General features: G+C 41.4%; 1 protein-coding gene across 4 annotated transcripts in view; it reads left to right on the forward strand.

The window, feature by feature from the left end:
* LOC106832186 (uncharacterized) overlaps positions 1-15800 on the forward strand; it is a 33467-nt gene extending 17667 nt beyond the window's left edge. Inside the window, exons 2-4 of one of the 4 annotated variants that reach the window (XM_070500551.1) lie at positions 3567-3794; positions 9443-9656; positions 12867-15139. In XM_070500551.1, coding sequence (XP_070356652.1) covers positions 3567-3794; positions 9443-9656; positions 12867-13045 — 621 coding nt within the window. In that variant the 3' untranslated portion in view covers positions 13046-15139. Of the gene's footprint in view, positions 1-3566; positions 3795-9442; positions 9657-11104; positions 11470-12866 lie in introns of those variants that run through there. The other 3 variants (XM_070500549.1, XM_044761627.2, XM_070500552.1) reach the window with 3 other exon arrangements.
* Positions 15801-18966: the final 3166 nt, after the last annotated feature.

The raw sequence follows: 18966 nt of genomic DNA on the forward strand, positions 1-18966 counted from the left end.
CAAGGCATCCAGGATTCAGAGAAAAACGTCTCCTATGTACTGTTGGTTCAGGAGAAATGAGCAAGTGGAGGAAGATGCAAGCCGTAATGATGTTTCCTTATTCTTTCACTCAAAAACATTTAATAAGCCTTTATTATGTTCACGGAATTGTACCAAAAGTATGCTGATAAATATCTAGAGTGATTCCAGATCGTGTCCTTAGATACTCCACCCTCAAGGAGGAGGAATTAACTCCCACTCCTTAGGTGTGGGCTGCATACAGTGACTTCCTTCTAGAGAGGACACTGTGGAAAGAGAAGAGGAGACAGTAACTCTATAGGGGAGAAACCTGATAAACGCGACTGCAGCAAGGCGGTCAAGGTCAACATCAACAGTGATAAGTCATGGTGACACCCTTGATATGATGTGATGAGAACAAGACTTTATCTCTGTGGTCATTTTCCCAAATGCTCACAGCCACAGACTAATCATGAGAACAATATCAGAGAAATCTCAATTGAGGGACATTCTACAAAATACCTGATCAGCACTCCTCAGAACAGTCAAGGTCATCAAAAACAAGGAAAGCCTAAGAAACTGTCGCAGTCTGGATGACCTAAGGAGACATGAAGACTAAATGTACTGTGGTGTCCTGGATGGGATCACAAGATAGAAAGGAAATAGGGGAAATTTGAGTAAATGTGAATAAACTTTGGACTTTCGTTAATAATATTGTATGAATGTTGATTTGTCTAAAAAAAAAAAGGGAGTCTCTCTAGAAATTGGACTGCAATAATTCTTTCCAACAAATGAATATTTTTCTGCAGACTAGTGTTTTAACTGACACTCTCTTTTATCAAGTTTAAAGAGACTCAGGGATAACATGGGTGATTGAAATCTAAAACAAAACCAAATCCTTGTTAATGATTATATTCAGCTTGTCCTCATCCATTTTCTCCCTAAAGTGAATAAGGCAGAACAAAAAAAGTATCCAAGGGTGGAGAGAAGGTTCTAGAACCAGACTGGCTCCACCCTTTGCTGGATGTGCAGCCCAGATAATTTCCTCAACTTATCAAAGCTTCAGTTTACTCACCTTAAAATAAGGATAATAATGCCTTCCCCATAGGCCTTTAAACATAGTCTGATCAGTTCTTAATGCATAGTGACTACTTCATATGGTTTACCTTACTGCAATGTGTCTCAGTTCCTTCCACTGTAAAATATCACCAGTACTAGTGTCTACTTCAAAGTTTAGGTTGGATAACATATGCAAAAGGCTTGGTCAGTGCATGATACCTATTAAAGATTTAATAAATACATATTAGCTTTCTTATTAAAACTTCATCTCTGCAGCCCTGGGTGGAAATACATATTAGCAATTAAATCCGAAAGTCAAACAGTAGAAGAAAATGCTATAGAGAAGTGGTTCTTGACCAGGGATGATTGTACCCCGGGGACATTTGGCAATGCCTGGAGACGTTTTTGGGCATCACACTTGGAGGAGAGTGTGTTGTTGGCATCTAGTGGGTAGAGGCCAGGGATTTCTACTACGCATCCTGTGATGCACAGAACATCACTGACCCCATCCCTAATAAAGGATTATCCAGGCCCCAGGGTCAACAGTGCTGAGGTTGAGAAACTCTGGGCTAGTTCAGTGGTTACCAAAGTCTGCTGCCTAGACAAGCAGCATTAGCACTACCGGAACTAGTTGAGATGCCAATTCTCAGGGCCCACCTCAGCACCCCAGAATCAGATACTGTGGAGGGTAAGGCCTAGCAATCTGTGCTTTAATAAACCCTTTGGGTAAATGTGCTCCTTAGAGTCTGAGAAGCACTGGAGTAGCACATGAGATGGTGTGAGTCATAGAAATTCCACTCACTGATTTATCTGTTTATGAAGGATTGTGTTGCTCGCATCCCAGATTCGATCTGGCACTGCCACTAAAAGATCACTTTTTTCAAAAATAGCCTACAATAATTCAGAGAGGGAAACTCCTCAGTTTATTAATTACTTAGGTGGAAAAAGTTATCACAGATTGCTAACTGGTGGGTTAAACATACACTCACAGATGATAAAAAAAAAAATAGGAAGAGACACAGTAATTGGTATAATTTGAACAAGAAAGGTAATCTGTTCAATTTTAACAGGAGCACGATTATTAACAATTTTAACATTTTAAACAAGGATTAAAATAATTAGGTTATATTCAAGGAATATGGGAGTCATTGATTATTACCCAACCACTGGTAATATTACTTTATGTGTATTTATAACCATCCACTCATTCACTCCCTGAACCTTTTTTGAGCACTTACTATTTTCTAGGTACTATTCTAAGCAGTGGGGATGGGAAGATACTACATGTTCCAGTCCCTAAAGCAATAGTTCTCAATCCCGGCTGCAGCTGACAGTCACCAAGGGAGCTTCTAAAAGCTGCTAATGCCCCAAGTGGCTCTTCTAGAATGCTGATTATGTTTGTTTGTGTTTTAACCTGAATTGTGATTATGGTGGTATGTTCACTTTGGGACAATTCAAGATGCTGTACATATATGATTTGTGAATTTTCCATATATATGTGAATTTTCTATATATATACTTCAATTTAGATTATTTTAAGAAATACCAATGCCTGCTTCTTACCAAAGATCATATCATGTATATTAGAAACTTCAAAGGTAGGACCCAGGCACTGGCTTTTGGTTTTGTCTTAGATACTCCATGGCTGACCACAATGGCAATACTCAGTCATGCTAGGTGGGAGTGACTGATGTTGCACCAGTGGGGTAAAAACTCAGTTTCACAAGGGACCTCAATCAATGTTTACTTGTTCCTTTCTGCTCTCAGTCAAATTGGGAAAACAGTTTGGTTACTTCCTTAACTGTATGCTCTCTGTTGGGTATACAGTTAGGACATCTTCAAAATAACTGGAAAATATTACAACACCAGGCCTTTTGCCATATGACAACAGTCAGCTCAAACAGAGGAGCAGCTGCTCCTTAGAGTATCAGCTCCCCAGTTATCAACAGACCCCCCTACCCCTACTTTCTTCCCAACATGAGCTTGGTCATCCATTTCCTTTTTATCCCCTTGCTTAAGCTAGAGCTACTCCCAGACAGTAACTAATACTCATTTAGGTTGACCTGGGTTGGCATTTAAATTTGCAACACCTGCTGTATCAACTTTTTAAAAATTTATTCTCAGTCAATTGGGGAAACAGTTATTTTACCTCTTTAACTGAGAGCTGTGTGCAGGGAGCCTTGTTCATCTTTGATATCCTCTATCCAACCTTTCTCAAATGTTTTCTCTGAGAGAATCAAGGCCTTCCACCTCTATGTTTGAAATGAATTAACTTCTCTTGTATGCATCCAAAATGGTACCAGCTGTGTATCACCCTTGGGAGAACTGAGAAAATAGTCCCTGCTATGGTCTGAAGGTTTGTGTCCTCCCGCCCAAATTCATATGTTGAAATCCTAATGCCTGATGTGATGGTATTAAGAGGTGGGACCTGCGGTCAGAATCAACCAGAAAGCACTGTCATTATAATTCTTTTTCTCCACAGTCTCTCCAACCTGCTTTTCCTTCCCCAGGTGCCCACACCAGAAATCCGAGCCCACAACCTCTACCTCGATCTCTCTGCTTATGGGATCGAGTTCACTTCTGCAACAAAGGAATCCCCAATCTCGCATCAGGCAGTCAAACAGCCAGGTTTCCACCTGAAAATCTATGGAACCTTCCGCCATCGATATATCGCTTTGGCATGTCCAGCTTCTGATTCCAAAGTTGTTAGATTTCTCCGTCATACTGTCAGCTCCTCAGTAAGTACGGGGAGAATGGGGGTAGGGAAGCACTTGTTTTTTATCAGCTAAGAAACTCTATAGTACTTTGAATTTCACTTTGTGTACTTTTATTTTCAAATAAAGATTGTCATCAATACTGCTCTATATACAAATATATAAACAGCTTTTATCGATTTCTTAAAAGCAGTTCTGTAACTCTAACCCAGAGTTTTTTTTTTTATTTAAAGATTTTATTTTTTCCTTTTTCTCCCCAAAGCCCCCCAGTACATAGTTGTACATTCTTCGTCGTGGGTCCTTCTAGTTGTGGCATGTGGGATGCTGCCTCAGCATGGTTTGATGAGCAGTGCCATGTCTGCGCCCAGGATTCGAACCAACGAAACACTGGGCCACCTGCAGTGGAGTGCGCGAACTTAACCACTCGGCCACGGGGCCAGCCCCTAACCCAGAGATTTTTAAAAAATGTTTCTATTCACAATATTTGTAAATCAGGTAAATTGTCATATTCTTAAATGACAAATTCCTGAGATATGAATGTAAACTTTCATTATTAATGATCTATTGCTGTGTAACAAATAACCCCTAAGTTAGTGCCTTACAACAACATTTATGATGTCACCATGTCTGTGGGTCAGGAATTCAGGTGTGGTTTAGCTGGTTACCTCTGGCTCAGGGTCTCTCACAAGGCTGCAGTCATCTCAAAGCTTAACTGGGGCCATTGTGTGTGTGTGTATGTGGGTGTGAATCTGTTTTGAAACTCGCTCATGTGACTCTTGGCAGGAGATACCAGATCTTTGCACATGGGCCTCTCTGTAAGGCAGCTTATAACATGGAGGATGGCATCCCTCAGCATGAGTGAGCAAGAGGGAGAGAGGCTGAACACCCAAGATAGAAGCTGTAGTCTTTTTATGACCTAATCTTGGAGTGACATCCCATTTCTTCTGCCATATTGGATTCATTAGAAGAGAGTTGATCAATCAAGTCCACATTCAAGGGGTGGATATTACACATGGGCATGAATACCAGGAGATGGGGATCACTGGGGGCGATCTTAAAGACTGCCTTTCATACCCTGTGAGCATTAAGTCGGAGATGTCCTTAATCAACACACAGCATTGCTATGACTCTAAATAGTTCAAAAACATATTGGATTGTTTTTCTGGGCTTATTGTTTAGTTAACAAAAAATTATTGGAATAAAATATATTTGGGAAATAAAAGGAAAAGAGAGGAAGGGAATTAGCCTTAGTTCCCCCATATGCACACACTTTTATTTTTCCTTCAATTCTTATCCAAATACATAAATATTTTTACATGGTTACAATTATCATGTGTAGTCTTTGGTGTCCCATTTTTTTCTACTTAGCATCATATCATAAAGAATTATCCATGTTTCTAGAGAATTTTATAATCATCATTTTAACATACTGGAGGTCCTTATTATCTCAAGATCATCTGCTCTCTTAAAGTAAGGCCTTAAGCTTCATTACAAGGTAACCAAAATTGTGTTATAAATGGAGGGAAAACTGTAGCTATAAGTTATGAGAATAAGTTTCTTTTATGTGCTATGTATTCAGATGTGGGCCATAATAGCAGCTTTGCTGAATCTTAGAATAAAAAGTGAATCAAATGTTCATTTATTTTTGGAGGGGATGGTTCATTTTTCCTGCAAAATTATTTGATAGTGTTATAGACCTTGCCCTTCACAATTGACTTGCACGTTAGGAACATAAAGAAAGTCTCATCTGCAAAAACAACATTCAAGAACTTCATGAATCTTTTAACAGTGCCCTTTTTCTAGCCCTTTCATCCAAATATACTTTTTAAGTGCCTCCCATCATCCTTTATCCAACTGAATTGTTAACTGGTGTACTTCTGTGAGTTCCTTTGCCTGCAGTTGAAGTGGTTGTCTGAAATCACCCACATCGATTTTATAAAAGCCCACACTTTTGGAACTATTTGCAATTCCGCTTTGTAATCAACTTACATCGATTGCATTTGTGTTATCACGTTAGATGTTCACTACAGTTGACTATCAGTCAGCTTAATCAAAAAGATATTAATGATGGGTGGGGGTGAAATAGAAGTTACTATTAAGGGGGAAGAAATGTTTAAAGGGTGGGTGTTTTTTAGGTGCTGAATTCATTATTGAACATTTTCATATCATGATTTTTTTCTTCAGAATTACACTTTTCTCCCTTGGCTGCATGCTATATTTTTGATGCCAACATTTCTTCTAATGAATTTCCTGCACACTGAGGGTGGGTGGCAGGCATTCTTGGATGCCTGTCAAACTCTCCTCCTCATTCCGAGCACCAGCGCCACACATCCACACACACCCAGCTTCTTCCTTACTAAAACAGTCATGATTGCGTTCATGGGACAGAAGACAGATGGCACTTGGCCCTTCACTTTCCTCAGGGTGAATCTCGTTTGTTCTAACATGGTAATCAGAATGCCATGCCCCTTGTTAATGATCAGTTCAAGGATGGGTGTGTGGCACACTTCTGACCAATGAGGGTTGCTCTGGGAGATTTCCTTCGTTCTTGAACAGGAGCAGTAGAAAGGGACTTCCATTTTTTCTGCCTCTGGATATTATCTCCTCACTTTGGAACTGTGGCAGCAATCGTGGAACTATAAATGGAGCCAGCGCAAGAAGATAAGCCAGTGCCCTGAAGAGAACAGCAGAATTAAAAGATAAGAAGAACCTGGGTCCTTAAATTACCAGCACTGAACCCACTCTAAGTCAGGTGTCCTGGTCATGAGAGAGAGTTTTGTCCTAACTATATAAGCAGCTTCTAGCTGCGACTCATTAATGGCATCTGAGAGTATTCTTGGTGACGCAGTGCCTGCACCATTTTAACTTCTCTTTGGAGAGCAGCCATTTACTTGGCATGTATTAACTGAGTACCTACTATGTGCCAGGCTCTATGTCAAGCTCTAGGGATACAGTGATGATTAAGACATTGTCCCTGCCTAATGTCACCAACATTCTATTGGGTGAAAAAGATGTTAAATGACTAACTCACTTATAATGTTTTTAACTAAAAGTAAGTGCCACAAGGAGACATATAGGATGTTAAATGAGCTATAACGAAAGTTCTGGAGGGCTGGGAAGGCTTCCTTGAGGAACCTATATTTGTGCTGAGCCATGAGGGACAAGGCTCAGGTCTTAAGTAGGGCCAGGAGGAACAGGGGGCAATTTTGTCAGAGAGAACAGCATGTATGAAGGCATTTAGGTGGCCATAAACCACTGTGGTCACAGGGCAAAGAGAAAGGGTCGAGTGGCAGCAGCTGCATTTGGAGAGGGGCAAGCAAGGAGGAGCCAGATCATGTAGGCCAACATAGGCCATGTCTAGGATTTCAGTCCCATCCCTCTGCTCTTCATCCTAGTACACTGCTTAAAGTTGATCACAAGGAAGACTATAATAGGAGAAACAGCCTTGACTTATTGATGACCACTACAAATCAGACCTTGGTTACTCCAGACAATTGAAAGAGATCTGGAGCATCAATGATGTCAGAGGCTAAGAACTGGTTCCATTTGACCATATCCTACTGAAATGTGCTGTGTTCGACCCTGGCATGCCTGCTGCTTAGAAAGTGCTCTTCCAAGGTCAGTTGAAACCCACGTCTAGCATGTGGGATGTTTCGCTGTTGATCTGGAGAGACAAACTATATGCATTAAAAGACCATTTCTCCAGGCCATCTTGGTTTACACCAAGGGAGTGAGCATGCATACCTTGCGAGGGTGCACTTGACTGCAAGAAATTGTGTAGTCATATCAAAGTGGCCCCAACCAGAAGGACACTGATTTATTACTGTGACTCAATGTCATCCAAGACCGAGATTCTCTTCTATTTATCTGTCCTGCTAGCTTTAGTATGTCAGCAACATCTCCATCATGCTCCCAAGATGGCAGCCTCAATTCTAAGCACCATGTCTTGATAGTACAGAGTTCCAAGTAGAACGCAAGCTTTCTTTTCCAAAGCTTCTCTCTTTTCAGGAAGGAAAATCTTCCCAGAAAGTCCCAGAAGACGTCCCCAACATCTCACTGGCCAAAGCTAGGTTACACACTTACCCACTGACCAATCACTAGCAGAGAGAATGGGTTGCCTTGATTCACTTGGACAATAGGGGTTTAATTCTTGGGGCAGTGCACATTGCTGCCAGATAAACTCAGGGTTTCTTTAGCAAGGAGGAGGGGAATGGCTATTGGTGGGTATCCCAGAGTCTGCACCAGCATGAATCCTAATTCACCAGAGGAAATTCTTCACCTCGGAAATCCCTTTTACTTGCTAGCATCCCTGATAAAATTCATTTTCAGATTATCCTCAAATTCCTCTTTTTTTCTTCTTGCTTTAACTTTTGGTGCTATGAAATAGAGATGTGTTCTTTATTGGCTGTAGGTGACTTTTTCCCCCCTAAAATAATGTCTATAGGTGACTATAGGAGAAAATTTCTCAAATTGGTCACCTCAAAATTTAATGGGTATATGCAGCATATCTCCCAGCTAATCCATAAAATCTTTAAAATTCTGGGCCAAATTAATCCATACACAAGAAAAGTTAATTTAGGTGTCCTTTTCAGCTAAGGTCTGCCAAAGACAGTCTTAGACAGATTAAACCATATGCTACTTGAATTCAATGAAAATCCATCCACCTTTATTTTTTTTTTTGCGATGTGATAACAAATACAGAAACTTCCCTCCGGGTGGGAGTAGGGAAGGAAGTAGAATTGTGTGCAGGAGGCAGTAAGGCAGGCAGAACAAATCTTTCTTTCTCAGCAGATGATAAATTCCTTAAGGGCAGGGACCATATCTTTAGAGGGAGCTTAACATTATAATTAAGAGTTGGGGCCTATTTCAAAGACAAGTTCTGCCACTCGTTGTGTGATCTTTGGAAAGTTGCTTACCCTCTCTGTCTCAGATCATCTCAAGAATGAGGACAGAAAAAGCAGCCTATGCTTCATAGCATTGTTTCTTCATAGGAAGGACACTTAGAAACAATTTTATTTACATAAAATTTACATAAAATCTTAATCTCTTTTGCACCATGGAGCACTTTGGCAGTCTGATGAATTTTATAGACCCCGTCTCAGGATTATGTTTTTAAATGCATAAAATAAAATACATGGGTTGACGAAGAAAACTGATAGAATTGAAATACAGTTATCAAAATATTTTCAAAAAATTTGTGATATTAGAATATCTGTGCTTCTTTAATAATTCATGAAATAAGATGAGGTGACAGTTAATTTCAAAGAAGTGATAAGCATAAACAGTGCTTTGAGATTTCTGCAACAACCTTAACGTCGTTTGAAAAATATCCATGGTTTTCATTGGAGACAAAGTCATGGGTAGTCCTGTGACTCCATTCACACTGGAGGGAAATGCTAAATTTCAGGTAGGGGTTCATGAAAATAGTTATAATTTTTGTTTCAGTTTCTTTAAGAACCAAATATAGATTCTACCTAAGCATTTTATTATTAACCCTTTACAAACGAAATTTTAAGTGACTGCGTCATCATCACGCCCATCCTCCACCAGCAGCAATTGTGTTTCCTGGTTTGTTGTTGAAATCGTGCTCAGAAAGTGTTTTGGTCAGTCTGTATGATGGGTTTCCGGAAGCGGAGAGCCAGGTTCTCACGTCTCTGGCCCCCTCCTTGTAGGTCATGAAGACCATCTTCCACCAAGCGTTCAACGCCTACAAGATGGACATCGAGCCCCGCGTGAGGGACGCCGCCATGTCCCGGGTGCAGTGCAGCAGAAGGCTGTTTGAGATCACGCTGTCCCACCGGCGGGCCACAGCTGCCTACATCCAGGGCATAGGCAGGGTAGTCACTGTGGAGGGAGAGGCAGCTCGAGTGCTCAACTTTGACACGGGTGAGCGGCTGTACAGGGCGGGCTCTGAGTATTTGTTTAGAATGTTCCCCTGAGCGTGGAAGTGGGCGGGGAGGTGCGAGGGAGCAGGGACATGAGTAGCACAAGCAGGGTCAAGGGGCTGTCTATCTTCCTGGGCAGGTTATAAATTCCTTAAGGGCAGGGACCATGTTTTCAGAGGCACGTGACATCATGGTATGAGTTAGGGCACCAGCCCTCTGCCACCTGCTACTAAATATTTAACCCCCTCAGCCTCTATTTTCACAACCATGTAATGGGGCCATGAATGGTATACTTCTCATAGGATGTTGTGAGATTCAATGAGTTCTTGCATTTAAAGCGCTTAGTAAGAGCTGAATAATATTGGTTGTTATTTTCCGTTTCTTTAAACTGGTAGAGATTTTTCTTTGCTTGGCACAGAAAACGAACACAGTAATTTCTTAATGGTTTTAAGTTGATCCAAAAACCTGAAGAAAGTTCAATAACTGAGTTAACTGCCTTTAGCATAACAGCTGATTCAGGTTGGTGCTGGAGAGTAGGGGATGGGACAGTAACTGTGGGGGCAGATGGCCTGGGTTCAAACCCAGGTCCCACTACTTGTGATCTGAGATTAAATTGGGGAGGTTACTTGCCTTTCACTACCTCACTGGCAAAATGGAGAAAATAACAGCATTGATTTCGTAGAGTTTTTGTGATAATTAAATAATCCACATAAGGCTTTTAGCACAATGCCTGCAATATAATATTATTTGTTCCCAGTTAGTTTATATTTACTATGCTGAAGCCTCTGCTCTAAGCACTTCGCAGGCATTATTTCATGTAATCTTTACTCACCCCCAAGAGGCAGGCATTAACATTACCCCCATTCTCCGGATGTGGAAACTGAGGTCTAATTCAATTACCCAGCTAGTGGCAGAGCCAGACTGGCACACCGGCATTAAGCATCCACTTATGCTGCCTCCAGCTGGATTGTAGGGCTATTTTTAGCGGTGATTAGAGATGTAAAAGGGATCAGGGACAAAGAGAAGGGCAAAGATGAGAAGACTAGGAGAACATTAAAAAAAGGAGATTTGGAGCTTGAAAGAGGAAGGAAATAGATCATCCTTATGTTTTCAGTGGAAGAAATGAAGGTCAGAGTTAAGATGCTTACCCAAGCCCCACTGGAAATCCCAGAGCCAGCATTCCTAATAAGTGCTTAGCACAGTGCTAGGTGTTTCTGACTCCAAAGCTGAGGAAATTTCAAGTACAGCATTTGTGTAATAAATGTTGATTCCCTAAGCTCTGGTTAATCATAAAGATAGGTATTAAAATAGCTTACTAAACCTGGATAATATCTATCTTTAAAAGAGAATGATATCTTGGATGAAAGACATGGGATAAAAACCTAAAAGAGAAGTGTCTTTAAAGTGAGGTGCATGCCTGTCTCATCCACCTTTCCTCCTTACTGCCAGCTGGAAAATGGATGTGATACACAGAGCTCAAGCAGCCATCTTGGACCGTGAGATGAGGGTCACATACAGGGAATTGAAGAAAGCTACAAAGAGGCCAGGTCCCTGACAACTTTATGGAACTCTCATGCCTAGTCTTTACTCCCCAATTCCATATTCATATGAGAGAAATAAACCTCACGTGTTTAAACCTCTATTAAGTTGGGTGTTCTGCTGCTTGAGTCAAACCTTCTCCAAGAAATTACACCACATATGCTTCTTTTGCTTTCCAGATTCCAAAATGTTCTTTCTGTAATCTTCTCTCCCGCCCTCTTTGTCCTTATATATTTATTTACCTAAATAAAATAAAAAGTTCTGCTTTTGGGGCCAGCCCAGTGGCACAGCAGTTAACTTCGCACTCCGCTTTGACAGCCAGGTTTGTCGGTTCGGATTCTGGGCTTGGACCTACGCAGTGCTTGGCAAGCCATGCTGCGGCAGGCGTCCCACATATAAAGTAGAGGAAGATGGGCATGGATGTTAGCTCAGGGCCAGTCTTCCTCGGCAAAAAGAGAAGGATTGGTGGTGGATGTTAGCTCAGGGCTAACCTTCCTCAAAAAAAAAGGTTCAGAGTGAGCGGGGTCTATTCTTCACTGCTGTGTGTGTGTGTGTATGTGTGTGTGTGTGTGTGTGTGAGGTAAGGAGGGAGGTGAAGATGTCAGGGTCCTAGAGTCTGACAGAACTGCACTTGAACCTTTATTTCACCTCCAATTTCCAGTGGGGCTTGGACCATTCACAAAAGATTGGGCTGTAGAACTTGAACTCAATACCATTGTGGTAGTAAAGGTCTGGAATGGGGGAGCCCAGCAAATGACTTATTTATATATTTATTCATGCGTTTAGTTAAAAATTATTTTTTTAAAATGCATAATTCATAAAATGCAAATTATGCGTTTCAAAGTATACACAGAGAAGGCCCGCCTCTCATTACTCACTGCTACTACTCTGGAATGTTCTCTAATCCAGAAGCCACCATGGCCACCACGAATATATTTTATAGCCTCAGGAAAAGATTTTCATGTTGGGGAGTGGCTGTTTAGATGTGCATTTTAAATAGCTCGCTCTGATCAAGGTGTCCACTGAAGACAAGGCTTTATGCAGAAGCTGTGGGTGAGAGTGAGAGGCCGTGCTAGGGATGTTAGGGAGAGTGTGGTGTTCGTTACTTTCTAAAAGAATTCACCACAGATCTGCTGGGAGATTCCACAAGTGCAAATCAACACAATTCATTCGGTTGACAAGTTCAGATTTCCTGTGCAAAACCTGGGCGACAGGACACTCAGGTGATTCAGAAAACAATACTGCCTTCAGAACTGAGAGAATTGGGAGTGGTCTCTGCTCTATCATTTGCCAGATCTCTGCTGTATTTGCTAAACTGAGCCTCAGTTATCTCTTCTGTAGAGTGGGGCTAATATTACCCACCACTATGTGTTTGACATAGTGATGTATGTTAGCATGCTCCGAAAAAGCTTTGTAGAATTATGCATATGCTTTAAAGTCTGATCTAAAGTCAGAGTTGTGCTTCATGGTTGAATTTTAAAGTTCTTACAGTCCGGTTCTAATCACCCATAACAACAATGATAATAGCTAACAGTTCATGATACAACGTTCAGTAATAATAGCTGGCTTCGTGCCTGGCACTGTGCTGAGGGCTTTGTAGTCATTACTTCTTTTTCCTTTTCTTTTCTCTATGTCCCCCCTTCTGGTACATTTACATGTGCACATCTGGCAGGATCTGGGGTGAATCTTGGGCTCCAGGGCCTGGAGTCTTTGGAAGAATTCATTGGCAAGATCGCGACAGCTGTGGATCAGAGCGACATCTTGGAAGCTTTGGCTGCCAAAATAAGACACTCTAAACAGGTGGTTGAAGACTTTAAACAGAATGGACTCCTCACGACAATTTTCAAGTGACTGGGGGCGACACGACTGCCCCCCCAGAGGGTGACTCTTCTCCCTGCAGGGCAGAAAGGAGCTAGGAATGAAGTTAGGCTGAAATAGAATTTCGTGAGTGTTGGCAAGTTAGCAATTATACACGAAAGCTACATCGAAGCTTGGGGCCTTTATATATAAATTAAACAAGTGAAGTTTCCAAACTCAACGGTCTAATTTCCAGAAGTCGCTGCAATAGATGTGATGTGCTCAGCAGGGGAGAGTGCCTACCTCTGGCCCAGGAGAAAATGTGCATTATTACTTCTGAGAATTTTCAGAATAAAACAGAATCACTCTCTCCTTCTGATGCTTCAGGGAATCAGTTCTTAGCCTATTATGGCTGTAAAGGTTTACAAGTTACCCAGTTTAGGGGACCCTAATCTCTTAGATTTCATGCAATAGAGAAAGGCTTTGGTTTATGGTTCGTTTTTATTGTTATTTGTGCATTTTTTTTAGTGAGGTACATAATACTGAGATTATCAACTTTATAATTGTGTCACAAAAGGGTGTTTTAAAAATGAAACAGGCAAACAAAAAAACATCCTGTTGTCACTATCTTTTCATAAAAGATAAGATTTTATTTATTTTTTGGGGTGAGGAAGATTTGCCCTGAGCTGACATCCGTTGCCAATCTTCCTCTTTTTTTTCTTTGCTTGAGGAAGTCCAGCCTCAAGCCAATATCCATGCCAATCTTCCTCCACGTTGTATGCGGGACGCCTCCACAGCATGGCTGACGAGTGGTGTAGGTCCGTGTCGGGGATCCAAGCCCACGAACCTGGGCCACCGAAGCTGAGTGCGTGGAACTTCAAACACGCAGCTACAGGGCTGGCCCTGACATTTTAACGCTAAAAAAGTAGGAAATAATATACATCATCTAAGAATTATATTTTTGCCAGGAACCTAATAGAGTTTCCAGACTTACTTCCAGGTTATAGCAGAAACAGGGATAAAGGAAGAATTTAAATTGTATCAGATGGGAGCAGTCAGAAAAATCAAGAAAAGAGGTTCAGATGACATTACCTGGATTCTTCAGAATGTCAGCGTCATGAGGAAAAAAGGTGGGAGCACTGTTCCAGATTAAATGAGACCAAAGAGACAAGGAACCAAGTACAATGCATAAACCTCAAACGGCTCCTGGTTCGGGGGGAAAAATAAGCTATAAAAGATATTTTACAATTGTTAAACATAGACTACCATATGATCCAGCAATTCTACTTCTAGGTATATCCCCATGGGAAATGAAAACATATGTCCACATAAAAACTTGTACATGAACATTCATAGCAGCATTATTCATAGTAGCCCAAAAGTGGACACAACCCAAATGTCCATCAGCTGATGAATGGGTAAATAAAATGTGGCATATTCATATAATGGAATATTACTCAGGCTTAAAAAGGAATGAAGTACTGATACATGCTACAATATGGATGACCCTCAAAAACATTATGCTAAGTGAAAGATGCCAGACGCAAAGGACCACATGTTGTATAATTCCTTTGATAGGAAATGCCCAGAATAGGCAAATCCATACAGACAGAAAGTAGATTATGGTTGCCAGGGGCTGAGGGGAAGGGAGAATGAAGAATGATTGCTAATGGTTTCCTTTTGGGTTGATGAAAATATTCTAAAATTACACAGTAGTTACACAATTCTGTAAATATATTAAAACCATTGACTTTTACACTTTTAAAGGGTGGTGAATTTTATGGTAAGAAAATTATATCTTAATTTAAAAAAAATCCAAAATGACAATTTGAGTATAATAGATGATGTAATGGAGATATCCTTAATTTTCTTAGGTGTGACGATGATATTGAGGATATGGAAAAAAGTGTCCTTATTCTTAGGAGACAGCTGTTGAAGTGTTCAGGGGTCGACTGCCTCCATGTCAGCAATTCACTTTCAAATGGTTGAGCCCACACAACAGAATCTCTCTCTTTAAAGCAAATACGGCAGAAATAGATCAATTGTTACATCTAGGTGTGTATGTGACGGGGGTAATATGGAATTCATTGTACTCTTCTGTCAACTTTTCTGGATGTTTGAAAAATTACGTAATAAAATATGTTGGGGAAAAAGGAAAAAAATAGATCACCGGAGAATAAAAGGACAGATGTAATCTCATAGAAAAGAAAAGGACAGTCATATGTTTAAGTGGAATATCTTTAGCTTTATGAAAAATTCATTTCTTTTACTTTATTTTTCTCACTTTCCCATGGAGGAGTGAAAAACCCTGTGGCACCCATCTGAGGACCAGCACTGGGGACCCCCTGACCTGAAAAGGCACACAGGGCAGTTGGTTGAGAGCATGAATTTGGGGCTAAGGCCCTTATTTGGATTTTCATCCCAGCTCCTGCTGGCTCTTGCTCACCCAGTGACCTTGGGCAAGTTACTTAAATTCCTTGCACCCCAGTTTCCTCATCTGTAAAAATTGGACTGATAATAATGGAATAAGGAAAATTAAATGACTTGGCTGCTGTCACACACAGCTTGTAAGTGACATTAGCTGAATTGGGTTCCAAAGATAAATTATAGGAAACCCTCCCCAAAACCCTGCCAATCTCTGCAGACCTATAGGTCTCCAATTTGACGGACTCTTAGAACCCTCATGCCATAGTGCCTTGTGTCTGTTGGTCTTATCCTAATTGACTGATTTCTGGAAATAAGGAGTGTTTCATTTTTCTTGGTTTCTCTCAGAGACCAGCATAATTTTTTTCATTTGTGTATTTGAATGAATAAATAAAATATAAACACACCGCCCTATGTAAGGTCACATTGACCAGAAAGAGTTTTCCCCAGAATCCTCTGCAATATTCTTCCTTATTGGTTATCTCCCATGAGAAGTTTCTCAGAATAGCCAGGAAGCTTCCCAGGTCTCCTTAGCATGAGGAATTTGGCATCAAAACATGAGGCTTAATTTCCCAAGGAATGATGATGTAAGTTAAAGCAAGTTATGCAGAATTGTTGGGATGTTTGTGTGCATGTTGGGGAGGAAAATGACCATCATTGCAGTAACAACGAGCTAAAGAAACATGGCTCCAGAAATGTTGCATTCAAACTTGTGCCCGCTGCATGCGGAAGGCCAAATTGCTTTCAGCAAAAGCTGATCAATCTTATGATCATGTTGTCAGTTATTGCAGAAGTGATCAATCAACAAGAAAAGACACTTCAAATGTAGAAATCCTCCTCAGCAATTGACTTTAGCCTTTAAAATCATGGGCACATGGGGCCATCTGGTGTACAGTTGTATAATCACACACTGAAATTTTTTTTTTTTAACTTTCTCAGTAATCACAATGTGATTCAGTTGGCTTTACAAAAACAAACAATTCTTTAGGCTTTCTTAGGAGTACCTGTTGAGGACAGTGGCTCATTCCCAAACTTAAGGCTCCTCAAATCCAAAATAATCTTACAAGCTAAACAAGGCTCACCCTCTGACATATCCTTGTAAGACCAAAGTCAAAGCCACGTGCAAGCTCAAGTCCAAGGGGAGCAGAAACTGTGACTAGAGGAAGCCAGTATAGAGAGAGAGCAGAAAAATGTAGCGTGTGAGCAAAGAGGAAGGAGCGCGAAACCATGAAACCCATAAGAGAAAGAAAAATGGGCTGTCCTTGGGCTCCCTTGGGCCCCAATAACATCCTAATTTAGCTCTGGTGCACCCTGGTCATAAACTTTTGAAAGAGTTTCTGTTGCTTGCAGTCAAATAAGCATGACTAAGATAGTATCAGTTTTAGTGAAGCCAAAATACTATACATCCTAAAATCTAGCATTCCTACCGTCACGAATCCCCAACTGCCTGTCTGTCTTAAATTTTTAACCTTCTGAGAGAGGCCACAGATAAGATGTAGGGAGAGAGGAATAAAATGAGGCCACCATAACCATTTGGGACCATTATCAGTGTCTGGGCCACCCAGCCAGACTTCTGTCAGCCCATGTCTCTCACCTGCAGATGGGCTAGGAATTGGAGAGGCAGTGCCCTCAGACAGTGCTAGAGAACTTGGTGATCAGAATCAGCAGGGTCTGAGTGCTATTTTGTGAATCTCTGTCCAGAAATGGACTCTTCACTGTCTTAAATACATATCAGCATTTGATTCATGAGTTAGTAGTTGCCTGACTCACTGTCATTGTGGATCAGTGGTTCTCAGCTGGAAGCACAATTGGCAACATCTGGAGACATTTTTGGTTGTTGCAGTTGGGGAAGGGAGACATTACTGGCATCCAGTAGGCAGAGGCCAGAGATGCTGCTAAACATCCTACAACACACAGGACAGTCCCTAGTAGTGCTGTCAGTACTGCTGAGGTTGAGAAGTCCTGGTGTCCGTGGCAAGAGAAGCCTTGGAAGGAGTTGTTAAAATGGTAGGAACAGCAGAGAGTTGACCCAGAAGTTGAGAATTCTACCAAGGGGGCCCCTACACAGTCTGGGGAAGATACCATACTATGTCACTACCTATGGCCTGATGCCAAGTCACAGGCAACAGGTGCCAGTAGGGGCTCTGGCGATGGCAACCCAAGATTATCTGGTCGGTCCGTGAGAAGCTGAGCAGAGGCTACAGATAATGATTGGAGAAACTGAGGCTAATCAGTTTGACTCCATTCATCCTCCTCCCCATCATTAGGGGACTTTGTGACCTAATTTCCTATTCATATCAAAGGAGTAAGTTGGCTTTGGTGACAGAGGCAAAGGGTTAAACTGGGGTGGGCAAAAGAGCAGCAGATTAATGGCAGCTTATTTAAATGTATATGGATTTGGAAAGAGAGATGTTTCAATAGCTCTGAGATGTGATAATCAGACTGTACTAAACCGTGCTTTCATTAAGTTAGCTTTTGGTTGGGCAATTTCAAAGGAAAGTGAGTGTCTCCCCTAAAGAGCATGCAGAGCAGGAACCCCAAAGGAATTTCAATTTCAGGACTTAAGAAGACAAGAAGCAACATTGCCCCCCCCCCCACGACCCCCGCCCCTTTGAAATATATAATTTTTTGGATGGAGGCTTGCATTCTTCTGAGACCTAAGCCAGAGAATTCACAGTCAGTAGATTTCCCTGTAATGCTGAGCTGGGGGGCAAGTTCCAAGCAGTGAATGTTCTGGAAAACTGCTTAGGCAAGGCCAAGTTGAAAATAGGCTTCTGGTTTTTGACACAGAACGTTTATAGGATACTTGTTGGTTCTCCAAGAGGTTTGAGAGAGTTCACTTTGTAAACTGGGAATTTTGTTTTAACAGGTTGATTTATAGAGGGCCAAACCTAGGGAATCACATTCATTCACTCATTTGTTTATTCACTTGATTCAATGAACTTGTAGGTCTCGGCATTTTACCAAGTGCTAGCCATAGAAAGCAGCACAGATGTGGTGCTGTCAGTTTAATGAGGAGCACACAGATAAATAAATAACTGTAATACAGCAATAGGGGCTCAACTGCTCTGCTTTCTTCTAACTGTGCCCACTTCACAGAGGTGTCGGGTATACGAAAGAGAGAGTCTATGAATTCCTGCCCCAGAATTAAGCGTTCTATAAACGTCAGTCCTTTATCATCAACAGAACTATGCTGTGGCTGGAAGAAACTTCTTCCAGACCGGGTCATCCGAAGGTGAGGGAATTTGCATTTTTAACGTTCCCCACGATTTATAATGTGTTTACAAGCACAACACACTTTGCGAATCACCTTCGGTGATGGAAACTCTGCAAGGTTTGTGAGCAGGAACGTTCACTCTTCATAATACCCTAAAACAAGGAGAGGTTAGAGCCCATAAACCCACCGTCCGCGTCCCTCCTTTCTGCTCCATCATCTAGTCCAGCTAGGCCTGGACTACATTTCCCAAGATGCCCCACTGCTGGAGCTCCCGCAGGATTGGGCAGAACAATGCGGAAGTGATTACAGGTCGCCCAGCAACGGGCGGAGTCCT

Source organism: Equus asinus, chromosome 28, assembly GCF_041296235.1.
Source record: "Equus asinus isolate D_3611 breed Donkey chromosome 28, EquAss-T2T_v2, whole genome shotgun sequence".
NCBI classification, from domain to species: Eukaryota; Metazoa; Chordata; class Mammalia; order Perissodactyla; family Equidae; genus Equus; species Equus asinus.